General features: G+C 45.5%; 1 protein-coding gene across 7 annotated transcripts in view; it reads right to left on the reverse strand.

Annotated features, from left to right (window-relative positions):
• Positions 1-2691: 2691 nt before the first annotated feature.
• The window catches only part of CLMN (calmin), a 79592-nt gene continuing 55986 nt past the window's right edge, over positions 2692-26297 (reverse strand). For 6 of the 7 annotated variants that reach the window (XM_083612345.1, XM_083612347.1, XM_083612349.1 and 3 more), the window contains exons 5-13: positions 21901-21993; positions 14840-15030; positions 13236-13429; positions 12949-13031; positions 10723-11991; positions 8467-8654; positions 6267-6327; positions 4690-4754; positions 2692-2895 (exon numbers count right to left, since the gene is read on the reverse strand). In XM_083612345.1, the coding sequence (XP_083468471.1) occupies positions 2733-2895; positions 4690-4754; positions 6267-6327; positions 8467-8654; positions 10723-11991; positions 12949-13031; positions 13236-13429; positions 14840-15030; positions 21901-21993 (2307 nt within the window). In that variant the 3' untranslated portion in view covers positions 2692-2732. Of the gene's footprint in view, positions 2896-4689; positions 4755-6266; positions 6328-8466; positions 8655-10722; positions 11992-12948; positions 13032-13235; positions 13430-14839; positions 15031-21900; positions 21994-25590; positions 25743-26297 lie in introns of those variants that run through there. The other variant, XM_083612351.1, reaches the window with a different exon arrangement.

Here is a 26297-nt window from a genome sequence, read left to right on the forward strand (position 1 = left end):
GGAAATAAGACCCCAGAGGTTTGGCCGCTGTTACATGCAGACGGCAGCAGAGGCAATAGTAGTGGAGTTAATGCGGCTGAGAAAAGCCCAGCAGAACCACCATTTGGGTCAATTCAGGGACATCAAAGAGGCTTGAATAATTTGAAATTGCGACAAGGTGAGCTTGGGATGTCAACAGGCTGGATGGCCTTTTAAAACCTTCCCCAGGGCAAGCTGAATTGACGGTATTATTTCTTACTGCAGACAGGAGACATCATTTCTACGTGCTCCTTGTCTCTAGCAACAGACAGGACACCACAAAGAAAGGCTGTTGATTCTTTGGAACTTTTATATATATCAATTTATCTATACAGGAGAGCTTTTAAAAATGGTATTTCCCCCACCTGCGGTGTGAGGTGGTACAGGCCATTCTACTCCCGCATTCTGCTAATCCAGGGAGTGTGGTAACAATCCTCTCATTGCATGAACTGAGCCTACATTCAATCGGCTTCCCAAAGAGGTGCAACGGACTCTACCCTCTGTATTCAGAACATGTCAAGCCTGCTGGATCAGGCCAATGGCCCACCCAGCCCAGCATCCTGATCTCACAGTGGTCAACCGGATGCCTCAATGGGAAGCCTGCAAACTGGACATAAGCACACTGCCCAGCTGTGATTCCCAGTAGCAGGGATTCAGGGGAGGTAGAGGAACATCATCATCATGGAAAGTAGTCGTTGATAGGCTTGTTCTCCATGAATTTGCCAAATCCTCTTTTAAAGCCATCCATGCTGGTGGCCATCACTGCCTCCTGTGGCAGCAGGTTTCTTCATGCTCCGTTTCTGAGCTCTCCAAAAGGATCTGCTTAGCTGCTTTTGGAAACCAAATGGTGGACAAAATGGATATAGGTCTGATCCAACTTCTTATGTCCTTATTCCCATCCATTGGGACATTATGAGTTTTATCTGGGAAACCTAACCATTATTGAGACCCCATTGTTCACGCTTGTTGACATCCCAACTCTGGTTCACGTTCGTTGACATCTCAACACATGGAGCAAATTTCGGTTGTGCAAAGGTAGAGGAAGAAGCATGTACAAGACACATACTGGAATCCACTATATAATAATGCCAGCCATTGACACTGCAGCTCTGGTGCTACGGGATTATGCTGAGAGAACCATGGACTGAGCATTTTACAGATTCTAATATGGCAACCAAAGGCTAACAACTTTCCTACCTTGGTCAATAAAACACAGTCTCTCACCTCATCTCAGTAATATGGCTCATCTTCTCTCCTGCCCACCCTCATGACACTGATACGGTTCCAAATAATAACATTTTTTCCGTACATTTCCACTAAAAATTATAAACAGGGTCCCTCCTTCATTTTTATCTAGAGCAAGGCTGAGGGGAGCCTGTGGCCCTCCAGGAATTGCTGGACTACAACTCCCATCATGCCTTGCCACTGCCTGATGGGAACTGGAGTTTTTTGCGATGTAAGCAGGCGTCCATTTCTATTCCACCCCATGTCCATAGCACACCACGCCGGTTCCGTACCACTGCAGTTCAACTTCCATCAAAAGCCACATTGTTCATTTTGCTGTTCACTGTGGTGAAATTTTACATAATTATGTAATTAATCCCTGGTGCACCTGAAGCAGCAAAACCAGAAGCCTTCATCTGCCCCGCCTGCAATAAAACATGTCTCTCCTGTATCCATCTCTACAGCCACAGCAAGCGCTGTAACTCTCCAATGGTTTGACTTCACCTCCAAAGGCGCACTCCTCCATTGTCTCCCAAAACAGACAGATGCCAACGATTGTGATACTATACCACATCATTCATTTAAATACAAAGGACATTGGATAAAAAGGAAACAATGCAAAGGTTGTGTGTGACGTCAATTAAGTATTGTTTGTGGACTAAAAACAACAACAGTAAAGACCTGAAGAGCCACAGGTTCCCCGTTCCTGACCTAAATCACTGTCTGCCATTCCTTCACAATCCCATATACATTAACCTAAAAATTGGTTAAATTCTGGTCTTGAGTCATATCACATACTTCTTAAAAAAGTTCTCTGGAGCTATTCCAGATTCTTCTAGCATAGACTATACAGTGCAATCCGATACATGTCTACTCAGAAGTGTCCAATGAATTCAGTAGTGGGTACCGGACTGCAGCCTTAGATTGGCTCTAGCTGCACGTGTTAGATAATAAAATAATTACATCTTGCTTCAGTTTATGGAGGAAGGACAACTTTCTTCAATCAAAAATTTCTACTGAAAAGGCAACACAAAAAATACACACATATATATTTTTGGCAGATTTCATGGCTGTAGATAAAATCCGTATAAGAATGATTCTTTTTGAAGACTAGAACTCTCTAAATCTAGGATCTTTCCCTAAGAGATTATTCGTTTTATTTAACATCCTATAAAGCAAGGCACAGACATACAAAAATTGCAAGTATTAAGTAATTATCCCAATGTCTTCATTCTCTCTCTCAATATATATAATCTCTACCTACCTATCTATATAAATATATACCATATGTACACAAAGTCAGGTGAGCTGAATCTTCATAATGTAACAAGCCACCTGAGTAAAAGAACGAGCTCTGAATTCAGGGGAGGGGTGTGTGGAGTCCTGTACTTTGGCTAACATTTCTACCTCCTGAAGAAACGCATTTAGGGGCACATCAAACAAAGAACATCAAGCCGCTATCTTTTATTATTCTGGCTCACTCACAGGGATCAAAGGGGGCTGCTAACCAGCTGTGGAAGGAGCAATAAGCAGTAGACCAGCACCCAGAGGAAAACAATGAAGTAAAACAGCTCAGGCTGGTCTGTCCGCGGAGAGGGTGTAGGCACGCTGGCCTTGTCAGAAGAGTCTGTCTTTTCAAGGTCTTTTCTCTTCCTGCAAAGGAATAAGAAGAAAGATAGTCACTGGAGGCCTGTCTCAGAGTATCTTGTCTGCAGGTGGGCAGCTACTGCAGAGAGGGAGCCTTGTGGAATTCCAAAGATGATCCACCAGGCCAGAAGCAGCTCACTGGGATGGGGACATTATGCTAGCTTCCTAGCAGGTGGATCACTGTTGCCTACTAGGAGAGAGAGAGGCAAGGCAGCAGGGAGACGGGCGTGGTGCAAACACATCATCAGAGTCAATCTAGTGCTCCTGCCAATGGAACTGCACTGTGCTGACCTCCTTGCCACTTTCCCTCTCACTAAGCAGCAGCGACTCACATGCCAGGCTCCACCCCATCCACTAAGCCACTTCTACTCAGGACACCTTCATTACTACCCTTCCAGGTCCAAGGAAAGGAAAATCCTGATTATTGGAGCTTTCAGTAGCTAGTTTCATTGGTTTAATGCATCGCCGAATTTGGTTTGCTTCACTTCATTTGGCTTGTGGATAGTTTAGAGCCTGCTGAATTAGTTAGTTGCTGTTATCGATTTTTTAGCCCACAATGGCAGATTTTTTTATTAATTCGGCTGGCTATTCTCTATTAGGATAATCATTTTTAAAAATAATGGAAATTTCGTTACGTCACACTGAAATGCCATTTGGCAGAAAAAGGTGGCACACAGATCTTTCAAGTGTCAGTGAGTCAGGTTTTTTTTAAATGCTTGGACCATAGGCCATTCGCATAGAAGATAAATACAGTGGTACCTCGGGTTAAGTACTTAATTCGTTTCGGAGGTCCGTTCTTAACCTGAAACTGTTCTTAACCTGAAGCACTACTTTAGCTAATAGGGCCTCCCACTGCTGCTGTGCTATTTCTGTTCTCATCCTGAAGCAAAGTTCTTAACCCGAGGTACTATTTCTGGGTTAGCGGAGTCTGTAACCTGAAGCATATGTAACCTGAAGCATATGTAACCTGAAGCGTATGTAACCCGAGGTACCACTGTAAATGCAGTATAAAACCCAACAGTATAAAATACTGCGTAAAATCACGTTGCTGCCTGGAATCATACATAAAACCTACATCTTTGAAATACTGCATAAGTCACATCTAGCATATTAAGAACTTACATATTTAATACAGACAAAATCATTAATCAATATCCCCAAAGCAATTGAATGCAATCTCCTTAATAACGCTTGCCCGGATTTTCAATGCTGCTAGGGCAAGAAGAGAGACCTTGTGGGTTACCCTACAATCGGTGTTTGACAGGAAGTAGAAAATATTTTCTGGAACAGGTCTTTCAAGTGTAAAATAAATAAATATGAAGGTGCAGCAATGGGTAGTAAAAATGCAAAGTCAGAATTACCAATCATTACATAGCGCTGGAATACGTGGTAATTTATGGAGGAAGAAGCAAAAAGACAGATTGCTGCTCTGATTGGCATTAATCTAAATTAAGTCTTGGTGTCTGTGTGCATGTGTAGGGGGCAACATGGAGTTGGGAAAAGAAAGCTTAACAAGGAATAAATAACAACCAGGGCATAATCCTGTTTGTCCTCCAGCCCATGGGCCAAATCAGGCCAAGCAGGGTCCTAATTTGGCTCATGAGGCTGTTTTCCCCAAGCCACGCCTACCTGCCCCATACCTACTGCCAAATAACATAAGGTGTATGGCAGGTAAAGACACACAGTTCCACTTGCAGCTCCTGACTGGAGCTTATCCTTTGCAAAACTGAGGCTTGCAGTCAAAGCTGGTGTCTGTCTTCACCCTGAGGCTCAACTTATAAAAGAAGGGTAAGTACCCACCTGGAAGAGGAGCTAGCAATTTCGCTTGTAGCCGTGCTCTTTGGAACATCAGTGCTGCCAAGTTCCTGGAAAATAATCAAATCCAAATTGTCACAACAATATAATTAAATAGCCTGGACTGTAAAAGATATAACAGGTATATTTACAGTATTTATATCCCACACTGTAATAAAAGTCTTCTGGACAACTTACTATCAAGGGGAAATTGTTACATTTTTAAAAAATGAAAACCATGAAATCTAAACACAGCAATAAGCCAGCAGCAGAGAACAAAACAAAAAATGAAACACACCGCAGTACCCAAACTTTCACAGATCTTAAGACCCTAAACGGGTTAAGTATTTTGGATTGTTGTAAGCTGTTATGGAGCTCAAAACTTTTGCCATTAAATCAGTAACTGATCATTTGAATAGTTACAGGTAGGTAGCCGTGTTGGTCTGCCGTAGTCGAAACAAATTAAAAAAATTCCTTCCAGTAGCACCTTAGACACCAACTAAATTTGTTATAACGACTGTTAATGACTGCAATTGGGCTTACAGGAAAAAGCAAGAGGATAAAACATGATAAAGCTATTTTTAGCCATCTCACCCATTGCTTTTTCCTGTAAGACCAATTGCAGTCATTAACAGTCGCCAACAGGTTTACCACACCTATCTGCCAATCACCCATTCCCACCACCCTTCTGAGTAATACCCCTCTCCACCCTCTCACTATATATAAGGGTCCGGTGACTTCTGTTTCAGTGTATCTGAAGAAGTGTGCATGCACATGAAAGCTCATACCAATAACAAACTTAGTTGGTCTCTAAGGTGTTACTGGAAGGAATTTTTTAATTTTGTTTTGATGATTTGAATGTAGTGACTTGTAGTTTTCAGAACTGTAAAAAGGCTTTTTTTTCAGTTAAGAAGATTTGGCAAAATGAAATGGAACGGTATCGTACTCCTGGATAAAAGGATTAAACTGGAAGAACCCTCATTATTCACATTTTCAAAAATGCAAGACACTTTGGAAAGGAGACCCCAGTAGTCACCACCACACCTCATTTGATAGGAGGACTTGGGGAATGTCCTTCAATGATCATCTTAGTGTACAGGCAGCCAGCCTGCTGTTTTAACAGCACTGACAAGGGGAAGGCATATTGAAAAGCAACAGTGTAATGCCACAAATCCCCAGAACATGCTAAAAGAACCTAAAACATGGGAAAGAGTCATAGCTCTGGGGTAGAGCATCTGCTTGGCATGAGAAGGTCCCTGGCTCAGTTTCCAGCATCCCTAGGTAGGGCTGGGAGGTGGGCAATTGGCTTGATACAGAAGATCTCCTCCTGCGATCTTATCTTAACAACAACAGGTCTGCTAAATGCATGGTGAGAGCAGACACATATCAATGCTGGAGCACAGTAAACAGTTCAGTTCAAGAGAGATCTCAACTCAGGGTGACAGAAAAGAGATCTCCCACATACAGAAAGATTAAAAGCCACTGGCTGTCTAACTGCTGGCTAACCAGAATTATTTAAAGCCATGTTGTACTAGCTTGGTTTTGAATGATTATGCAAAAGAGAGAGATGTGCATATATTTACCTTACTGGTTGACTCTGCTAAATATCTTTGGGAAACGACATTGGGATCGCTGTGGCTGACCCTGAAAAGGTTAATTGAATCAATATGTAAGAGAAGCTTGATTGGAAAGACAGCCCAGCTCTAACACTTTTGCAAAGCGTGCTCTAAAGAGACAAAACACTGGGTAGACATTCTTCTCCACCCCAGTTTCAAGTTATGCACAACACTGTATCGTCCAAAAACATTTATCTCCTGCGTGGTCCAAGTTCTCAAACTCCTCCGCAACCAGCATTCCCATTTACTACAATCTAATTAACGGTCCCAGCCCAAATTCATATGCAACACTGTAGAGAATCCATAGCTCTGGGAGAGAAAATGACCAGACTCCCAAGTTTGCATCTAGGGATAAAGCATGAACTTGCTGTTGTCCGCACCCTTTTTCTCCAGATTGAGTAGAGCTTATGGAGAAGAGGACAAGGCAGTGAGGGTTAAGGGATGAAACGAGGAACGTCCAAAATAGTTTCCTGGGGGTTATAGAGCAGGAAAAGGAAATGGTGTTGAGGTGGCCCAGTGAAATTGCTAGGTAGGACAAAAATTCTTGAAAGTGAATAAGTAGGGAGAATAGGTGGGGAGAATAGCATATTGGCTCGAATATAACCCACATTTCGCCCCCCCCCCCTGAATTTTGACCGTGAAAAGTGCTGCTTATATTCGCAACATTATGGTATGCAGCCAGGAGTGTGGGGCAAACAGCACCAGGAGCGTGGTGAAGTGGCACCCGCCCTGCGCATACTTCCCCATCTGCATCCAAGGCCAGGAAGGAAAAGAGCAAGGAAGGGAGCAGCTTATATTTGGGTATTTTTTCTTTCCCTCCTCCTATTTTAAAGGTGCAGCTTATATTTGGGTAAATACAGTAGATATAATATCATCATCATCATCATCATCATCATCTATTACTTATACCCCACCCATCTGGCTAGGTTTCCCCAGCCACTCTGGGCAGCTTCCAACAGATTAAAAATACATATTAAACAATGTCACTTGAATGCATAGAGCTAGCTTGAGACTCCCCATTGTGCTAACAAGGTTTAACCAGTTTGGTTCATTGTACTGAATGATGATTCTGGAAGAACAGGATCAGAATCCTATATTCAGCTGTGAGTCCCCCACAAAGTCTCTTCTCTCTCTCCCCCTCCCTCTCCACATGCACAACTCATCTAAAAGTAAAGGTTAAGGTAAAGGGACCCCTGACCATGAGGTCCAGTCGTGGCCGACTCTGGGGATGCGGTGCTCATCTCGCTTTATTGGCCGAGGGAGCCAGCATGACTAAGCCGCTTCTGGCGAACCAGAGCACGCACAGAAACACAGTTTACCTTCCTGCCGGAGCGGTACCTATTTATCTACTTGCACTTTTGATGTGCTTTCAAACTGCTAGGTTGGCAGGAGCAGGGACCGAGCAACGGGAGCTCACCCCATCGTGGGGATGCCGACCTTCTGATTGGCAAGTCCTAGGCTCTGTGGTTTAACCCACAGTGCCACCCGCGTCCCACAACTCAGCTAGACAACATTTAATAGCCTCCCACTCAGTGCTACTGCAGAGATGGGTCAAGGCCCATAGCTCAGTATCTGCTTTGCACACAGAAAAGTCCAAGGTTCAAACCTCACACGTCCAGATAGGGCTGGGAATGGCCCTTGTCTGAAACCCCGGAGAGCTGCTGCCAGTCAGTGCTCATCTAACTGTTCCATCTGCGCAAGTATTTCAGTTTGCCAGATGAAATGAGCCCCTCTTTCCTCCGCCTGTGCACTGATCTAGGGGTTCCCCAGACCCTCCAGAGCCAATTTCAGGGGCAGGCAGGTGGGTGGGGAAGCGACTTGCTCATTCTGCTTGGAGATCAGTCATCGTTAAGAACCGAAGCATGTTTGTGCTAAATTCTTCCACTGAAGTCAATGGGGCTTAAACACACTTCGGCACTTGTGGGAGCTGATCACCCAGCAGGTCCCAGAAGTGCTTAGATTTTGGCTGCACCTCGCCCTTCCCAAATGCATCCGGCTGCCTGGTCTTTTCCTCCCCTGCCTGTGCTATGGCTGTCCAGGACTGCAGCCAAGAAGGCCAGCAAAATATGAGACGTGGCAGGCAAATAAGCTTTGCCTGGAAACCAGACAAGAAAAAGTGGCAAGACGGGTTTTGTGTTTAGGAACCAAAGAAGCAAATGGAAAGCACCTTGAAAGCCCCTGATGGTCTGTGGATTCTTCCTCTAGCTTATCTAGTAGCCTGGTAGAGCCAGCTTTCGGACTTGGGTTGTTTTCTCCTTGAAAAATTGACTTATTCTTCCTTTTCTCTTTCTTTTTGCTCCTTTCTTCTGGCAGTTTTCTTTCTTCAGCTGCAGTATCAAACTGGTTTACCACTATCTGTTAAAAATAAAAATGATGATACAAGTTTATCAAGATCCGCCTATTTAATCTTTGAAGCTCCTTTTTTCTTCTTTATATTGGCAAACTACATTCACTTGCTTGTTTAGCCAGCAAGCTAACTAGACACAGACATGGTTAGAAAGAGGGATTTCTATTTTGCCCACTAAAATAGAGATGCCCAAAGTGGCAGGAAGCTGGCAAACAACATCAAAATAAAATAGATACAGAGGTGGGTAGCTGGGTGGAGGGAAGGATTTCTGCCCTGTCTCCCCACCACTACAAAATAAAGGTGACTAACAAGCAACAATCAAACAAAAAGCCACTGAAAATACAAAAGGCAGCGATCTTAACACATGCAAAAGCCTAGACCAACTAGAAGAACTCTGTACAACAAACAACTTAAAATCTCATTGGAAAAAGAAATCTTCAGGTGGCAATGGGAAAATTGTGAAGTACAAAGCCATCTATTCTTCTGGGGCAGATAATTTCACATACTGGGTTCCACAACTCATTTGGTGCCAGATGTTGCTGTACTCCAACTCCCAATATTGCTACGCATTGGCTAGGATCGCTGAGGCTGCTGGGAATTGGAGTCTGACAGTATCTCAGGGTTGCCATATTGACAACCTCTGTCTCGGAGGGTGTTTTAGTGTGCCAGAATGCAAGTAGGGCTCTACCGATACCAAAACAACAAGCTGAACAAAGTGGGGTTATGTGTGGACAGAACATGCTGTCCATCCTTAAGCTGATCTTCTCATTTTGACAACTGTTTCCTAAACAAGTAAATGTATACAGCATCACTGCCTAATGATGCCTGGGGCACTTTCAAGAAAAGCGAAGGAGAAATGTAACCAACCAAGTATCCAGCTTCAGGGCTGATTCACACATCATGGTTTGCATCGAGGCTAATTTAGTTGAACTTTGGCCTCCTTGAAATCAACAGGGCAAATTAATTCTGACTGATGTTCCACTGATGTCAAAGGGAATGAAGTGCAACAAAGTCTGGATCCAACCTTATGTTTGGTGTTTAGGTGTACACCTCAACATGTAAAGTGCAATTGTGAAAGATAGGTGTTTGAAACCAAGGGCACCGTAGAGGCAAACTCACAAGAAAAGGCAGGATTAGCTACAGCTCCCTGTTGCGAGTACACTTGCATGGTAAATCTGGGCTTGTGTTATTTGTGAAATGACCCTTGGGATTTTCTAACGCCCAACAAAACGCAAACACATCTATGAACACAGCTGCAGGATCAGTACGTACAGTGGGAGACTTGCCACTTGAAGAAGATCTCGCTTCCCCAAACAGAGCTAGCCTCTTAGGACAATACATCAAGCCAAACAGAAGAGAGTCCAAATTAAACTCTCATTTTAGGCTGATATTACACCTTATTCTAATGGCTACCAAATCGGGTCATAGGGCTGTATCCAACTAAGTCCTACCCAGAGTGGAGTCACTGAAATCAATGGACCTAAGTTAGTCACGACCACTGATTTTAATGGGTCTACTTTGAGTAGGATTTAGTTGGACACAACCCATAGTATACCACATGAAAATACTGAATTGCTCCAGAGACTCACAATCTAAACTGAAGTACCATCCTGCAGTACCATTTACTACTCCTGCCAAGAAGTCACATTGGTAGAAGACAAGTTCCCTGACTCTCATGGGAGCAGCAACCACCCAATATGGTTAGTGTGTGTTTGACCAGTCAATGGGCCTGATCCCAGATATTTAAATATAAGCACTTAAGTCAGGGGTGGGGAGCCTGGGGCTCTCCAGATGTTGCCAGACTACAACTCCCATCAGCCCCAAGCAATGGCAATAATTGGGACTGATGGGAGTTGGAGTCCCAACAGCACCTGGAAGGTCACAGGTTCTCCATCTCTGCATTTAAAGACTACTTCCAGGTGCAACACCAGGGGGATAGACCCAAGCAGTTGCTAGTCACCAGAGCCCTCAGAAAAAGAACTATGGTGTAAGCTTCTCTATAATAATTTAGATGGCATCCAGTGCAAGGGAAGAATTTGGCACAAGCAAACAAGTAAGTGCAAAAAGCAACCGTACCACAGGGACATCTGAGTGAGCAGAATCCACGCTGTTTGCTTTGAGTATCACATTCTTCCCTTCTGCAGCAGCCTTGTTAAGGGAAGCCTTGGTGTGACCACGGGCATCTTTTTTCTGCTTCTCCGGGCTTTTATCATCCAAGGGTGTTGGTGCTGCATTACTCGTGTGTAGGCCTGCCTTTGAAATATCCTTCTCCGTGTTTTGGTCAAGCAACTCTTTCTCCGCCAAACAGTTTACTAAAAGCTCGGCGCAGATCTTGTTGTTTTCCGAGAGACTGGGGTCTGCGCCGGGTGTTGCAAAAGCATCCAAGACGTCCGATATGGGAACGTCATAATGGGGGTAATAGAAGAGGTCATGGGGGATTATGGAGATTTTGGAAGGGTTTGCCATCATTTCACCCACCGAGCTGTCTTCATTAGTAATATCTAGGCTCTTGGGAGTGTTTCTAACTGGAGAAAAACGTTCCAATGGGTAACACTCTTCTGAATTATCATTGAAATCAGGTCCACCAGTTTCCTGGTGATTAGCATGTCCTTCCTTTACGGAAGAAGACTGCATTGCATGGTCATATTTTTCTGGGAGCTTAGATATCTCCTTGTTCAGCAATTCTAATATATATTTCTTTGTGCTATCTTGCTCATCAGCAGCTGGAATTGGATGTTCAAGTTCCGTTGTCAGATGTTCCGGTACGTTTTCAGGTAGAGGGGATGAGCAAGCCTTTCCATCAGATGGTTCTTTTGTTTCAGTGGCTGGCTTGTTCTTGCTGAATTCTTCAGAGTCAACTCCCGAAGAGTCAGCAGGTTCAACAGAATGTTTGTGATGCAGAGGTGAACTTGGCGGAAGAAGGTCATCGCTCTGGGCTGGTGAATCGGACATACTCAGCTGATCCCCTTCAGACCCGTTTACGTTATTGGCAAGAATGTCGGCAGCAGAATTGGACTGATAATCAACAGGCTCTGTTATTGGCAGTGAGCTCGGCCTCTGAGGTTCTTCTGTGGAAGTCTCTGAATGATCTGATAGTTGCTGCTGCAGATTGTCATTAATCTCCTCATTTGCCATATGAAAACTTGGGTTCTCTGGATTAAGGGGCGAACCAGGAATATAGATTTTGGGGGGTGAAGACTGGCTTCTGTCCAGGTGACCGGTATAGGTGTGCTTCCCATTCTCATTCAAAATCAAAACCTTCCCTTGATTTTCTTCCCCTGGTGTCTCTTTGATGTGGAAAGGAGATTCAGCTGCAAAGTCCTTGTCCGGATCTGAAAAATCTTCCTATACAACATTAAATAAATCATCATCACCATCATCATCATTTGATAAATACAGTGGTACCTTGGTTTAAGTACTTAATTCGTTCCAGAGGTCCGTTCTTAACCTGAAACTGTTCTTAACCTGAAGCACCACTTTAGCTAATGGGGCCTCCCGCTGCCGCTGTGCTGCCGGAGCACGATTTCTGTTCTCATCCTGAAGCAAAGTTCTTAACCTGAAGCACTATTACTGGGTTAGCGGAGTCTGTAACCTGAAGCGAATGTAACCTGAAGCCTATGTAACCTGAGGTACCACTGTAATATTTCTTTTTGCAAGGTAGTTGTCGGAACAATTAAGCCACGCTCCCACCAGCCCACCAAAGACTTGCTATCATCATAGGAAACAGTAAGACATCTCTGCCTGAGTTGCTGCGTGCTTCCCAACTGTAAGGAGGCAAACCAAGAGCAGTGACTCACATGCAGAGATGCAATGGCTGGTCTCCTTTGAGGGCAGAGGGTGTTTCTGCTGTGTCTCTGCAATAGTCAGAAGTGACCAAGCCACCTTATGCAGAGATGCATTGGGCGGCCTACCTTGAGTTATGGGAGTGTTTAGTTGATGAACATCTAATGATATACCTGCAGCCCTCTCAACTTCCAGGTTTCTCAGGTGCAGTTCAGGAACTGCTCATGCAGAGTCAAGATCCCAACAGTGTCTCTTTGATTCTTGCCATTTCCAATCTAGGGGGTGGGGAGACAAGAGGAAAGCCACCCACATTTGCTGCCCACTGTCCATATTGTTGGGAATTGGGTTGACCTAGTGAAGTAAATACAACTGAACTGAAGTAAAGTAAAGGAGAGCAGGTGAGGGAAACAATTGCCCAACTTCCTCCTAACTGTGGAGGAGGTGCTTATCGCTGAGAGTAACCTAACTACACTTACAGGAAAGAAGCATTCAAAGAGTGAAGTGAAGGAACATACGTACCCCTTCCAGCTCTGGGAAATGTTCCAAAAACTGTGCCACATAGGTCACAATGGACTGATCGTCGGGCGACTCAACCATGATGTCTGGGGAGACACACATATTGTCTCGTGATGAATCTAAATTTATTTCCTTTTACTTATTGATTTCATTAAAAAAATATATGACACTGGAAAAAATTCAGAGTGATTTACAAACAAAGATAAAACAATGTAATGATCACAAGGCCCCACTGATCAGCCTGTAAATCTCAAAAGCCTGCAGAAGACATTTAGGTATGAACAAGTTACCTTCTGGCTCCAGAAGTCTTGGAATACCTAGGTGGTTATGTGCTGTAGTGAATGCATCCTCTAAATTCTCCCGGGGTGATTTCTCCAAAGCTTGCTTCATATCTACCAAGCTCGAATCTATGGCTTTGATTACCGCCAAGAAAGCCAGGCCACTTCGCCAACTGCTGGTAAAGTCCTGAACGGCAACCCCATACCTGGAGGTGAGAGTACCAAGGAGAGAGGTGGTATGAAAATCCATACATGGAGATGGGCATGTTCAAGACTCTCGTAACACAGAAAATTATTCCAGTGCAAAGGCTTCCTAGCTTTAGGGGAATGCATCATACTCTAAGCATTCACAAGAGGGAGTTTTTGTAGACAAGGTGCCTTTTCCTCCATCATGGGGTGAGAGAGATCCAGCTGCTTAGCCCTGCTGCCTGCCCTCAGAGGACCACAGTGGGAGCTTCTGCCTGGCAAATGGTAACTGTCAGCAAAGGAATGTAGGAAGCTGACCAAAGCAGACCATTGGTCTATCTAGCTCAATACAGTCTACACCAGGAGTAGGGAACCTCCAGCCCAATTTGGCTTGGCATGCGTCCCAGTTTGGCCGTGAGGTTGTCCCTGCCACCCACCCAAAACCACACTCGCGTGCCCCACACGTGACGTCACCTATACATGTGGAGCAGATAAAAGATGCATCTGGAGCAGGTGAGCTGAACCACAGAATCGATCCCTATAGAAAGCAGGGCTGAAGTCACCTCGCATCAACAGCTTTCACAAGCAAATTCCCTGCGGGGAGCTTGATCATGCAGCCAAGCCCTATACTTAGTACTGCCAAAGCCCCATGCGCATCACTTTCCAAGCATCCAACAACCCGTTTACCACTGCGCATTTGGGAAGCGCAGCATGAGAAACTTTGACAGGTGGACAGGACAGCGCACCTGTCGGTCACCTGATGCCATTGATGATTTCACAGGTGGGTTGTCCCACCTGTGGTGGGGACAGGGAGGGATCTGACCCACCAGGCCGAAAAGGTTCCCTACCCCTGGTCTATTGATATCTATTGATATTGATGCTGCATTTTATGTTGTATTTTATGCTGTTTTATGCTGTTTTAAAGTCGTATTTTAATCAATGTTTTATATTTCCTGTTAGCCACCCTGAGCCCGGTTTTTAAACCAAGAAGGGCGGGGTATAAATAAAACTTTATCATCATCATCATCATCATCATCATCATCATCATCATTAGTACATTAGCTGGGAGATGGCCTTGTGCCTCATGTCAGCTAATGAAAGGGCCAGCCATGAGCACATCTTTATACTTGGGATCGCCCCAAGGCAAAGTACGCTGCAAAGAAGAGTCGGAATAGGGTCTTATTACTGACACAAAACACAGAACTGTGAAACAGGAAGGACAGGAAAAACCCAGCTGCATAGCCCAAGCTCTTCCTTGGCTGATACAGGCAAAATTACAGAGCCTGTTCGATTGCTTGCCCTCAAATCCACTTTGAATGCATCCAATCCATTTTATCACACAGATAACTAATGGAAATCTTCTTCCATCTGATTGGCAGTGGGATTTGCGGCGACTTTTAAGGGAGGGGGGGGGAGAAAAGTTGGCTTACTTTCTTGTTTTCCTTTGGACCCAGTTCAAAAGGGTCTTGATTGCTTTTCGCTGATCCTTCACCGAGACAGACATGCTTCTCTCGACATTAGGCGTGTTGGGATGAGAGGTGTCTGAATCAGGGCCACTGGGTCCCGACGACAGGCTGGAAGACGAGGAGTTCCTATTGAGGTTGCCTGTGAGTTCTTTAATCTGTTGCAGGGGGTGGGGGAAAGGCAGCAGCCAGGGTCAGAAAAACAGAGCAGAGAATCCATCATTCTGTCATGCTGCCTCGAGGACAAGCAAGCCTATTCATTTCTTCAGGCAAGCAGCCGCTTCCAAACTTCACAAACAGCCCTGTCATGCCAGCTAGCCCCGCGCAAAAGGCAGCATTGACTTGGGGCCCGGTTTCATGCTATCTGAAAGAGCACTTGCCCCTCGGCGAGACACACGGCAAGACTCAAGCCAGCAGCCTCGGCCGCTGCATTCCAGACACAGGGAGTAAAAATGCATAGCAACTTCTAAATCAGGGATGTTGCTGGACTTTAGCTCCCATTAGCTTTGTCCATTGGCCATGCTGGCTGGGGGGAGGTGGGAGTCCCATGGTATCAGGAGTGCCACAGGTCCCCACCCCCCAACTCCTGCTCTAAAGGCAAGGATCCTGTAATGGAATGAATATGGCCCACATGTCTTAAGGTCGTATTTCGTGCCATTGTCCTGCTTGCACGATTCCCCTAAGCTCCTCTGGGTTGGTTACTGCAGTTAACAGGAGTGCTAAGATGGGCCTGGGATTTGATCCCGCAGGGCTCTTCTTATGTTCTGGTATAGCAACAAGAACCACAGGAAGAAAGGTCACATCCGTACCGTGCGTTTTAAGCACTCTTATGCTATTTCAACAGTCAGGGGTTCCCTCAAAGAGTCCTAGGAACTGCAATTTAATAAAGCTGCAGAGAGTTGACAGGAGACCGCTCACACAGCTAACGTTCACCAAAGCGACTGCTTTGAAAGGTGCTTGGAAGTCCTGACTTTGGGACTTCAAAGCACCTTCCTCACAGCATCACTGTGATGTCATGGGTGCATTCTTGCCCACCAGTCAAATGTGGCCCGTAAGGCTGACCCTGATAAGGATCTCGCCCCTGGAGCCAAAAATGTTCCTCGCTCCTTGTATAGACAAAATGGATTTTCCCAGAAACTATGGAAGACACAGAATGCTAGAATGCAGAGGAGCAATTCTCTCAGTGGAGAGAGATCAAATGGCGAGAAGAAAACTACAACAGAGTTTTCAGGAACATATAGGCAGCCGGGGAATGGGGAACAGACTGGGGTAAATGAACCATATAGTGCTGGAGAGAAGAGCGAATTCTTGCTTCTCAGTCATTTGATCTTGTGGTTCCAGAAGACCCCCATCAGCAAAACTAGTGTTAGGAATTCCTTTGCATGAGATAACAGAAAAATCCAGAATCATTTTGGGTGAGTGCAGACGTCACATCCTGATCTCTTAAGGGCAGCTAAAGAGTTCAGTCATAGACATGACTTATGCTGTCTTAATAGCTCAGTTGGTAAAGCTTAATCTCAGGGTTGTGGGTTCAAGCCCCACGCGAGGCAAAAGATTCCTGCATTTCAGGGGGTTGGACTAGATGATCCTAGTGGTCCCTTCCAACTCTACAATTCTATTATTTAGGTTATGTATGAGCACACAGGGCAGGAGTGGAGACCCTGTGGCCCTCCAGAGTTGGTTGGACTCCTCAGCCAGCATGGCCAGTGGTCAAGGATGATGGGACATACGAGTCCAGCAACATCTAGAGCTTCTCCAATTTAAGGGGCAGAGTTTCGGGTAGGAGAGCTGTCCTGCTAGGTTTGCTGACTTGGGAGGATCTGCTTTCCTGTTCTTGAAAACTTGGCTCACTTTTAAAGAAACAGGCTGGGTCAATCTAGAGGCAGCTACAATGACACAGCTGGCAGTAAGCATGATTGTCCTTTGTTTAGTAAATAGTAGCTGCCGGGGGGGGGGGTCAATTGAATTTGGATTGGGACCCTGGTGGCAGCAAAGGGTAAATTCCCTTCTCTCCACCTATCACCAGCTGCAGTCCTAATCTGGACACACACATACACACACACTAGCCCATGAGTGTGGTTGCTATTTAACTGAACAAAGAACAATCACACAAGCTACCAGCTGTGCGATTATCATCATGTCTACTTTGGCCCTTTGTTAAGCAATGTCGGAAATTTTTGGACGGGAATTGTGTGGCTAAGAGGGTGACATAAGAGATGCTCATGATGCCAATTGGATTTGGCCTTCTTGTGGGGGAAGGGGGAATAAAAGATTTTAAGTGTTCAAGCTGGATTTTGTTTAGTTGACTGACTACATCCACTAGGATGTTTGGGGATGATGAATTCCAGGTGCCCAAGCAAATATATCAATATCACCACCACTACCACCACTACCACCATCATCATGTTTTCATCAGTTCCATTTGGGAGGATACTGGAATCTAGAATGTAAGAAGTGCCCTGCTGGATTAGACCAGAGGCCCATCTAGTTCAGCATCCTGTCTTCTCAGTGGCCGACCAGATGTCTGTGGGAAGTCCACAAACAGGACATGAGCACAACAGCACTCTCTCCACTTGCGATTCCTCTTCCTCTGACCTGAATCTGAAATTTGGATTCTTCACCTGAAACACTCTATGAGCTTTCAGACTCCCTAGAAGGGGATGGTAGGCTTTACACAGAGGAGAGGGCATTGCTAGGCCCTCAAAAGACTTGAGGCACAGGGCCATGATGCAAATTTGAATAACAATCACATACATTAATTTATAAGTATAGGTGCAAAGTTAGACAGACTTTCAGAGGGAAGGGGAAGGTTGGCCATCAAAGGTAACCCTGAGCAGTGGAGTGCCAACATGATTTTCTAGGCCAAGTACTGTATGTGGATTGTGCCCTCCACCTTGCCTGATACTAAAACTGAAACAAGTGTCTCTGGGCAAATGAGGTCGGCAGATGAATAGGGCTTCACTAGTACTGTGCTTTTATATTGTACCTGTTTGCACCAACAATGCCCCTGTATGGAGGCATCATAGTTTTTGAAAGAAGCTCAGGACCATGTCAATGCTTTTCATAGAATGATAGACTCTTATGAGTTGGAAGGGACCCCATGGGTCATCTAGTTCAACCCTCTGCAATGCAGGAATCTCAGCTAAAGCATCCATGACAGATGGATATCCAACCGCTGTTTAAAAACCTCCAATGTGTCTATTTTAAATGGTTTGGGCACTCGTTGTTTGATCTCTGGCCTTTTAAGCAGAAAAAACTATTCCAGTTTTCAAAAATCAATGTGACACTTTGAAAGCTTTAAAAATAGTAGGAGGAACTTGGCACACTTTGATGCGTTCTCCCATAGGCCATCAAGGTCTAGTTTAGGAATTACAGTAACCAGTCTCCTGAAATGGCCCATAGATGTCAGTGTCCTTCCTTAAATTCTGAAGGCTCTCAAAAGGTGATATCCAGATCCCAAGGCACAGGAAACAAGGTGCTTGCTTGTGGCCATTCTACAGAGCATGATAATCCAATAGTCCACACCTTCCCTGAGTAACAGGGAAGTGATCCAACTTAATGGTGTAACATTGGAAAATGTCAACCACTTTTCCTACCCGAGCAGTTATCTTTCCACAAGGGCCAACACTGATGCCAAAATCCAGCATTGCCTGAGCTCTGCAAGCTCAACTTTCTCCTGATTGAAGCAACAAGTGTTTGAGGACAAGGATGTTCACAGAGAAACCAAAATGCTCATTTACAAAGCCATTGTACTACCAACTTTACTGTATGTTTGCAAACCATGGACCACTTATAAACCCTATCTCCAACTCCTCGAAAGATTCCATCAACAATGTCTCTGGAAAAAATTACACATCTCTTGGGAAGACAGGCGAACAAATGTCAGTGTACTGGAAGAAGCAAAGATCACCAGTGTCGAAGCAATGATTCTTCAACATCAACTTCGTTGGACTGGTCATGTTGTTTGGATGCCTGATTGCCATCTTCTAAAACAACTACTCTATTCCCAACTCAAGAATCGAAAGTGAAATACTAGTGAACAACAAAAGAGGTTTAAAGATGTCCTCAGGGCAAATCTCTTAAAATGTAGCATAAGCACTGATAACTGGGAAACACTGGCCTGCGAGTGCTCCAATTGGAGAACAGCCTTTACCACAGCAGCCATGGACTTTGAAGAAGCACAAACTCAGGGTGAAAAGGAGAAACAAGCGAAGAGGAAGGCACGCTTGGCAAACCCTCACCGTGATCAACTCCCACCTGGAAACCTATGTCCCCACTGTGGAAAGACATGTGGATCCAGAATTGGCCTCCACAGTCACTTATGGACTCACAGTTAAGACTGTTTTCATGGAAGACAATCTTACTTGGCTATGAGAGATCGCCAAAGAAGCAGCAGCAATACAATAAAAGAACAAGAAGTGGAATGATTTTGTGAAAGGGTATATAGGATTGTATCCAATGATGGTTTTGAAAGCTCTATTTCACTGCACAAATTAGACTGCCCAGGTTTTTCAGATTATCCTTGCGTACTACCCTCAAGAGTACCGTTAGAGGAGGACAGTGGGAATCAAGTGGCTTGGTAAAAATGGGGTGTCATGCCTTGCACAACAAGGGCATTTTCTAATAAAGAGCCACCTACAACCCAATCCAAAAACGTCTCCTGGAGATAATAACAACAAGGAATTCAGCATGGTGCTAAAAGCCAGAGATCAGGGTTACCACTTAATAATTTTTTGTAATATTATTACACAATGACAAATATCATTACAGCCTAATAATCAGCCTCCTTTGGGGATTAAAATGATTTGATCCTGAAATCAGGGTTGCTATCGTTATTAGGGCGACACAGGATTTCATTTTTTGCAACTTCCCCACAAAGCAGTCATAAAGACAGCTGTCTGCTATGAATCACTCCATGCATTTTCCTTTTCCTTTTTTATTATTTGCTTCTGGAATTGAATCTCATTATTAGTCAGGTGCTCCTTGAATTTGACAGCTAGCATGTAAGTGACTTTGAAAAATCCCAGCATTGTTCATAATCTACAGGGGTTCTCGCTTTAACCAATTTTACTGTCTGCCCCCCGCTCACTCCCTACACTAATCAGTAGTAAGAGAAAATATCGACATGTTTGGATACGAGCCTACAGCACAATCCTAACCTCCCAGGTAGTAGTGCTGGGGAGGGTGGCTAGAATTCAGTGGAAGTAGCCCTCTGCCTAGGGACGCGGGTGGCGCTGTGGGTTAAACCACAGAGCCTAGGACTTGCCGATCAGAAGGTTGGCGGTTCGAATCCCCGCAACGGGGTGAGCTCCTTTGCTCGGTCCCAGCTCCTGCCAACCTAGCAGTTCGAAGGCACGTCAAAGTGCAAATAGATAAATAGGTACCGCTCCGGCAGGAAGGTAAATGGCATTTCCGTGCGCTGCTTTGGTTCGCCAGAAGCGGCTTAGTTATGCTGGCCACATGACCCGGAAGCTGTACGCCGGCTCCCTCAGCCAATAAAGTGAGATGAGCACCGCAACCCCAGAGTCAGTCACGACTGGACCTAATGGTCAGGGGTCCCTTTACCTTTTACTAGCCCTCTGCCTGGCTCTGCCAACAAGGGGCAGCATCACAGCAGAGTAGGGCTAGGCAATATATCGATTTATTGTCCCAAATCGATTTGAAGTCCACATTGTCGTATTGGATTCATAACTATTGACCTGGAAATATATCGCCAATCGTGTGTGTGTGTGTGTGTGAGAGAGAGAGAGAGAGAGAGAGAGAGAGAGAGAGAGAAAGAGAGAGAGAGAGAGAGAGAGAGAGAGAGAGAAGAGAGAGAGAGAGAGAGAGAGAGAGAGAGAGAGATGCAAAAATCACAATGTGGGGAAAACCGTAAAGCCAGCCAGTGCTTCTATTAATCCCGGCAGTGCCTGTTAACTCTGCCGACAAAGCCTCAGGCAGGGGGCAGTGAATCACAAGATCAGGCGCTGGCAGAAACCATGGTGAGGGGGAAACTGTGCCCCTAGATAGCTCCATCCTTACTTCAGACATCGTGATATATCAGTATATCGCAATGTTTAGCTGGTGATATATCACAACGCTGAAAACCTGATTATCGCCCAACCCTACCGCAAAGGATCTTGCAGAGGGTGGGCAAGATATGGTAGCCAACAGGGGACCCTGAAATGGGACATGGCAGGCTTAGGGTGGGCGCAGAACCGTGCTGCCTATGGATCTACTGGATCCTAAGCTAAGCGCTTCCTGGAGAGGAGCCTAATTTGGGTGTAAAGCTGCTGTAGAGGAAAAAAGTGTGTTTGTGTGTAATGGCTGCAGACTCAATGAAGGACCCTCCATATTGCACCTCCCTCAAAATTTGCCCACGGAAGGAGAAGTGGGTGTGGGTGGGTAGGTAGAGGGGTAATACACTAGCCCATTGTCTGCTCTTATCCATGATTAAAGAGATTGAACTAGGTTACATCTGCACCAGACTTTTGAGAATGGTCAAGTTCACTGGCTGCATTCAATTCTTGGCATTTCAAGGCTCCCAGATCGTTGAAATCTGTATCAGATTCCATCTTAGTACATGAAAGTAGTGCAAGTAATGCATATTAAAGGGCTTTAAAGCCTCGTTTCAGGACTCAAGTCTTAAGACCCATGTTGCTAAAAATGCACAAAGCAGCATTCAAGTGTTTTCAGCACAAAAATAGAAAACAAGATCTTCTGATCTGGGTTCTGGCCAGCAGCCACATGCACACAAGGCAGGCTGGACTCAAGTACTTTGAGGCAGAAATCCATTTGCAAGGGCAATGAAGTGGACTGCAAGGTGGGGGGAGGAAAGTGCCATGACGCCCAGGTGTCTCATCTATTTCGGTTTATCCAGGTTTGCTCATACATTTTACGGAGTCTTTAATGAAGGCCCGACACAAAACAAGGTACATGGGAGAAACAAATCTGTTTCATTCCTAGCCTTTAGACATAACAAATCTGTATTCTGATGAAAGGTTTAACAGAAAAGTCAACGTGTAACAACATTACCATTTGCTCCTTACCTGAAAAAACAGGATTATGTTCCATATCAGGCCCAGGACCATGGAAGAGTTTCCATCTGCTATTTCAGCTGCATCAATGCTAACCAGCTTCACCTACAGAAAAGGGGGTTGCAGGTTTTAAAAGACGTTTAAAAACAGGTAGACAAATGCACTCAAGTGCAGTTTCAATTACAGAATGCACAAGTGTCACATCTAAAGGCCAGGGAACAGGGAGTTGCATTTTGCACTCATACTGGGCGCGGTTTTGGCTTGCAATGTATAAAGCTGGATTGCTTGCTTCTACGTATATCTAGTTCACGCGATATGGTTGCAAGATAGCGGTTCACTGAAGGGAAGACCGTTTTCTTTATGGGGGGAGAGAGGGAGAAAGAAAGAAAGAAAGAAAGAAAGAAAGAAAGAAAGAAAGAAAGAAAGAAAGAGTGAAGCCACATGGCTGCTATGCACTCATGTAAATAGTTTGACCCTCAGTTGCATTATTCTTAATGCCCTTGTGATGAAGTATTTACTTGATTATATTATGCATATTTGCAGCTACATAATCTGCTGTCATTGTTCTGCTGAAGTCAGATTTATCAGGTCCATCTTGGCAGACAGCCTGCTGACGTGCAGCATGTGTGATTCGGGGAGGGGGAGCATGGATAGGCAAACCATGGCCCAGGGGCCAGATCCAGTCCAATCGCCTTCTAAATCCAGCCCGCGGACGGTCTGGGAATCAGCGCGTTTTTACATGAGTAGAATGTGTGCTTTTATTTAAAATGCATCTCTGGGTTATTTGTGGGGCATAGGAATTCGTTCATTTCCCCCCAAAAAATATAGTCCGGCTCCCCACAAGGTCTGAGGAACAGTGGACCGGCCCCCTGCTCAAAAAGTTTGCTGACCCTTCCTCTAAGGTGCCATCTGAGCTTTTGGGGTGATAGGAAAGGGGAACAGAGAAACTCTAATACTAACTGGGCAGAGAAACACCTCTCCACTATCTTGGGAGGCTCAACTATCACTACAGATGCATTCTCCATTTTTAAATGCTTGTTGAGCACGATCTGGGGAAGGGCCGTAGATCTGTGGCAGAACATCTGCTTTGCATTCAGAAGGTCGCAGGTTCAATCCCCGGCATTTTCAGGTAGGGCTGGAAGAGAACCCTGCCTGAAACCCTTGAAGCACTGCTGTCGGTCAGTGCAGACAATATTGAGCTAGATGGACCAGTGGTCTCTGTATAAAGGCAGCTTCCTACATTGCTATCAAGTTATTAAGGATTCTGGGTTTGAAGCCATGGCAGGACCCAGAGTTCCCACAGAGAGGTTTAATCCATGTGACAAGGAGCAGCTTATGTTTCTCCTTCAAACTACACACTCTCTTCTCTTGCTCATTCATTGCAAGCAGGATGGCAGAGCAGAAAAGAGAGAAATCCCCAGGCTGCCCATGATAGCGATAAACCCTTGTGTTGCAATACAGGGCCTCAGACCTTTCTGAAACGCTGACAGTAAGAATATTGAGCCTCTCCCCACCTGTCACAGTTCCTCTCGAGTTCTGCATTAACTACACACCATGGCTGTCCCTTCCCACCTCTTTCATGGTGGTTTAATATTTAAACTGCTGGCTCTCCATTGCCAAGGGAATGGGGACAACATTTCCCTGCCCTGCCCTGACTTCTAAAATTTGGTTAAACCGGCTTGAGATCAAGAGGAAACCTTTTAACCCGTGGGTCAACTGCAACAATGGTTCAGTCCCAGCAAGATGTCACCAGCGTCATATCATTCCTCAGAGGGAAGGTCACAAAGGCAGCGCATGGGCTGGAGCAGAATTAAGCAACATGGTGCCTTCAGATGTTCCGGCCTACAAATCTCGCCAGTTGCAGTCAACACGGCCAATGGTGAGAGATGACGACAGTCAGCAACATGGGGAGGGCACCATGTTTGATGCTCATGGATAAATTTTAGGCTGGGGTTGGGGGGGTTGTTTGCATGCCCAGGCACAGTCCCACCCCCCTCCGGGAGCCAGACCTCAGACCAAGGAAAACACATGACAACATATTTTGGGATTAAAATGGCCACAACTTTATTGAATTTCAGTTGTAGGAAACCTTGGCTTAGGCACTGGGCGTATATCCCTCTCAGCCCCCAGCTGGGGGTCTGAGGCAAGACAGGGTCAATCGGGAACATGGGGACACTGCAAAACGTGCGTCTACACAGCTGGCCCTCTCCCTGCACTGCTGAGGGAAGCTCTACGGCCCATTGCTGAGCACTTGTGGTCAGAGACTCCCCTCAGGACCCCCCTAACAGGGAACCCTGATATCGCTGCCGCAGAATGGGGTGAGTCACCGCAACATCCTTTCCTCGATTGTTGGACTAAAGGATTCTGCTCAAGGCATAAAACTGCCACCCAAGACTGCGAAACTGCCACCTCGCCGCCAAGACTACCTATAGCTGAAAGCCACACCTCATGTCCTCACCAACCATTCCTCAAGGCTCTGCTTCACATCCCACAACCAGTGTTCATTTCCCAATGGTGCACGTTGTCAGCTCTAAACAATTCCAGCTTGTACGTTTTAATGTCCGGATGTTTAATCACTCGGCCTCCAATACACGAGAGTCACATTGCAAATAGCCCTGTTCATTTTAACTTGTGTGCTGGGCTGCAAATCTCACCCACTGCCAGAGCCGGTGAGCGGTTATTTAAGCACATCTCTATCCCACTGTAGCACTTACAGTTTAAAGTATAAAGTAAAGGTAAAGGGGCCCCTGACCATTAGGTCCAGTCGTGGACGACTCTGCGGTTGTGGCGCTCATCCCGCTTTATTGGCCAAGGGAGCCGGCGTACAGCTTCCAGGTCATGTGGCCAGCATGACTAAGCCGCTTCTGGTGAACCAGAGCAGCGCACGGAAACGGCGTTTACCTATTTATCTACTTGCACTTTGACATGCTTTCGAACTGCTAGGTTGGCAGGAGCAGGGACCGAGCAACGGGAGCTCACCCCGTCGCGGGGATTCGAACCACTGACCTTCTGATTGGCGAGTCCTAGGCTCTGTGGTTTAACCCACAGCGCCACCCGCGTCCCTTTTTTTTGCAAAGTATATAACCACCCATATCTTTGTTTGGTTCTTGCTGCAACATCCACAACAGGTGGATCACTCTTATTCCCATGCTGAAGATGGGCAATTATTGTGGGGAATTTGGGGCCCATCTCTTCCAGTCCCAAGCCTGACTTCTCGTTTTTTTCCTGAAGTTTTCCAATATTTCATACATACATTTCAATACATAATAAAAACTCCCCCCAAAAAAACTTCCCAGCCCCATTCCCATGGTGTTTCTGTTTCTTTCCCCCTGCTGCACTGTCTTTTACCTCTTAAACCTTAACAAGAATACCATAACCTCTAATCCCTTCTGTTGCTCATAGTTCAAATCGTGCTCATGTGTTCATCATATAATAATATTTCTTTAAATTAATCCAAAATGGTTTCCATTCTTCCACAAATCCTTCGTCGTTGGACCAAGCCTGACGTTTCTTATCTACTGCCCAAGGTGGGTCCTGTGTTGGAATTTAAAATTGCCTATAGATGGGAAGCTGGTTAGATTTTGCCAGTGCTGGACAGTCACACAGCTGTTGCAAGTCCTTGGATTCGAGACCTGGTGGCCCTGGTTTCACCACCATACGTGAATAACTCTTCTACATCCTTTCCAACTAAGCATGACTTACAAGAATGAGATTGTGAAGACCCTTGGAAGGGGCTGGACGCAGAGACCAAATCAGTCCATCTGGCCTCCGAAAAGTTCAGTGTGTGCCTAAAGGAGTGTTTCACCTTACATAAGCTTTTAAAGCAAGGCAAGGCACTTACTATGACATACCAAGGCCCCTGGCAACAGGGCTAGCATGAGCGTGTGAAGTGTGATGTCAGCAGCACATGCAGAATCCAGTGATAATGGAGAAGAGCAACAATGGCCTAACAGAGACGCTGCTGTGAGGCTGGGTGGTGATTTATAGGGCCACAGCTAAGCGACAGAGCATCTGCTTTGCGGGTCCAATCCCCGACACCTTCTGCTTGTCAGTGTAGACCAGGGAGAGCCAATGTGTCTTCCAGAGCTTGTTGGATCACAACTCCCATCATCTCTGGCCATTTGGCTGGGGATGATGGGAGCTGTAGTCCAAAAACATACGGAAAGCACTATGTTGGCTATCACAACGCTGAGCTAGCTGGGCCAACTGCCAGACTTGGTATACGCAGTGGTGATGTTTAACTGCTTGAGGTGAAACAGGAAGAGCCGCCATGTCACTCCTGCCACCACCACCACCACCATCAGCACTGATTTCAGACGGGATCATGCTGATTTCAGGCGAGATCTCACCCAATTTGGCACCGATGGCAGAGGTGCTTCTCTGCTGATGCGGTTCTCATGGCACCTGAT

Source organism: Podarcis filfolensis, assembly GCF_964270895.1.
Source record: "Podarcis filfolensis genome assembly, chromosome: 1".
Taxonomy (NCBI): Eukaryota; Metazoa; Chordata; class Lepidosauria; order Squamata; family Lacertidae; genus Podarcis; species Podarcis filfolensis.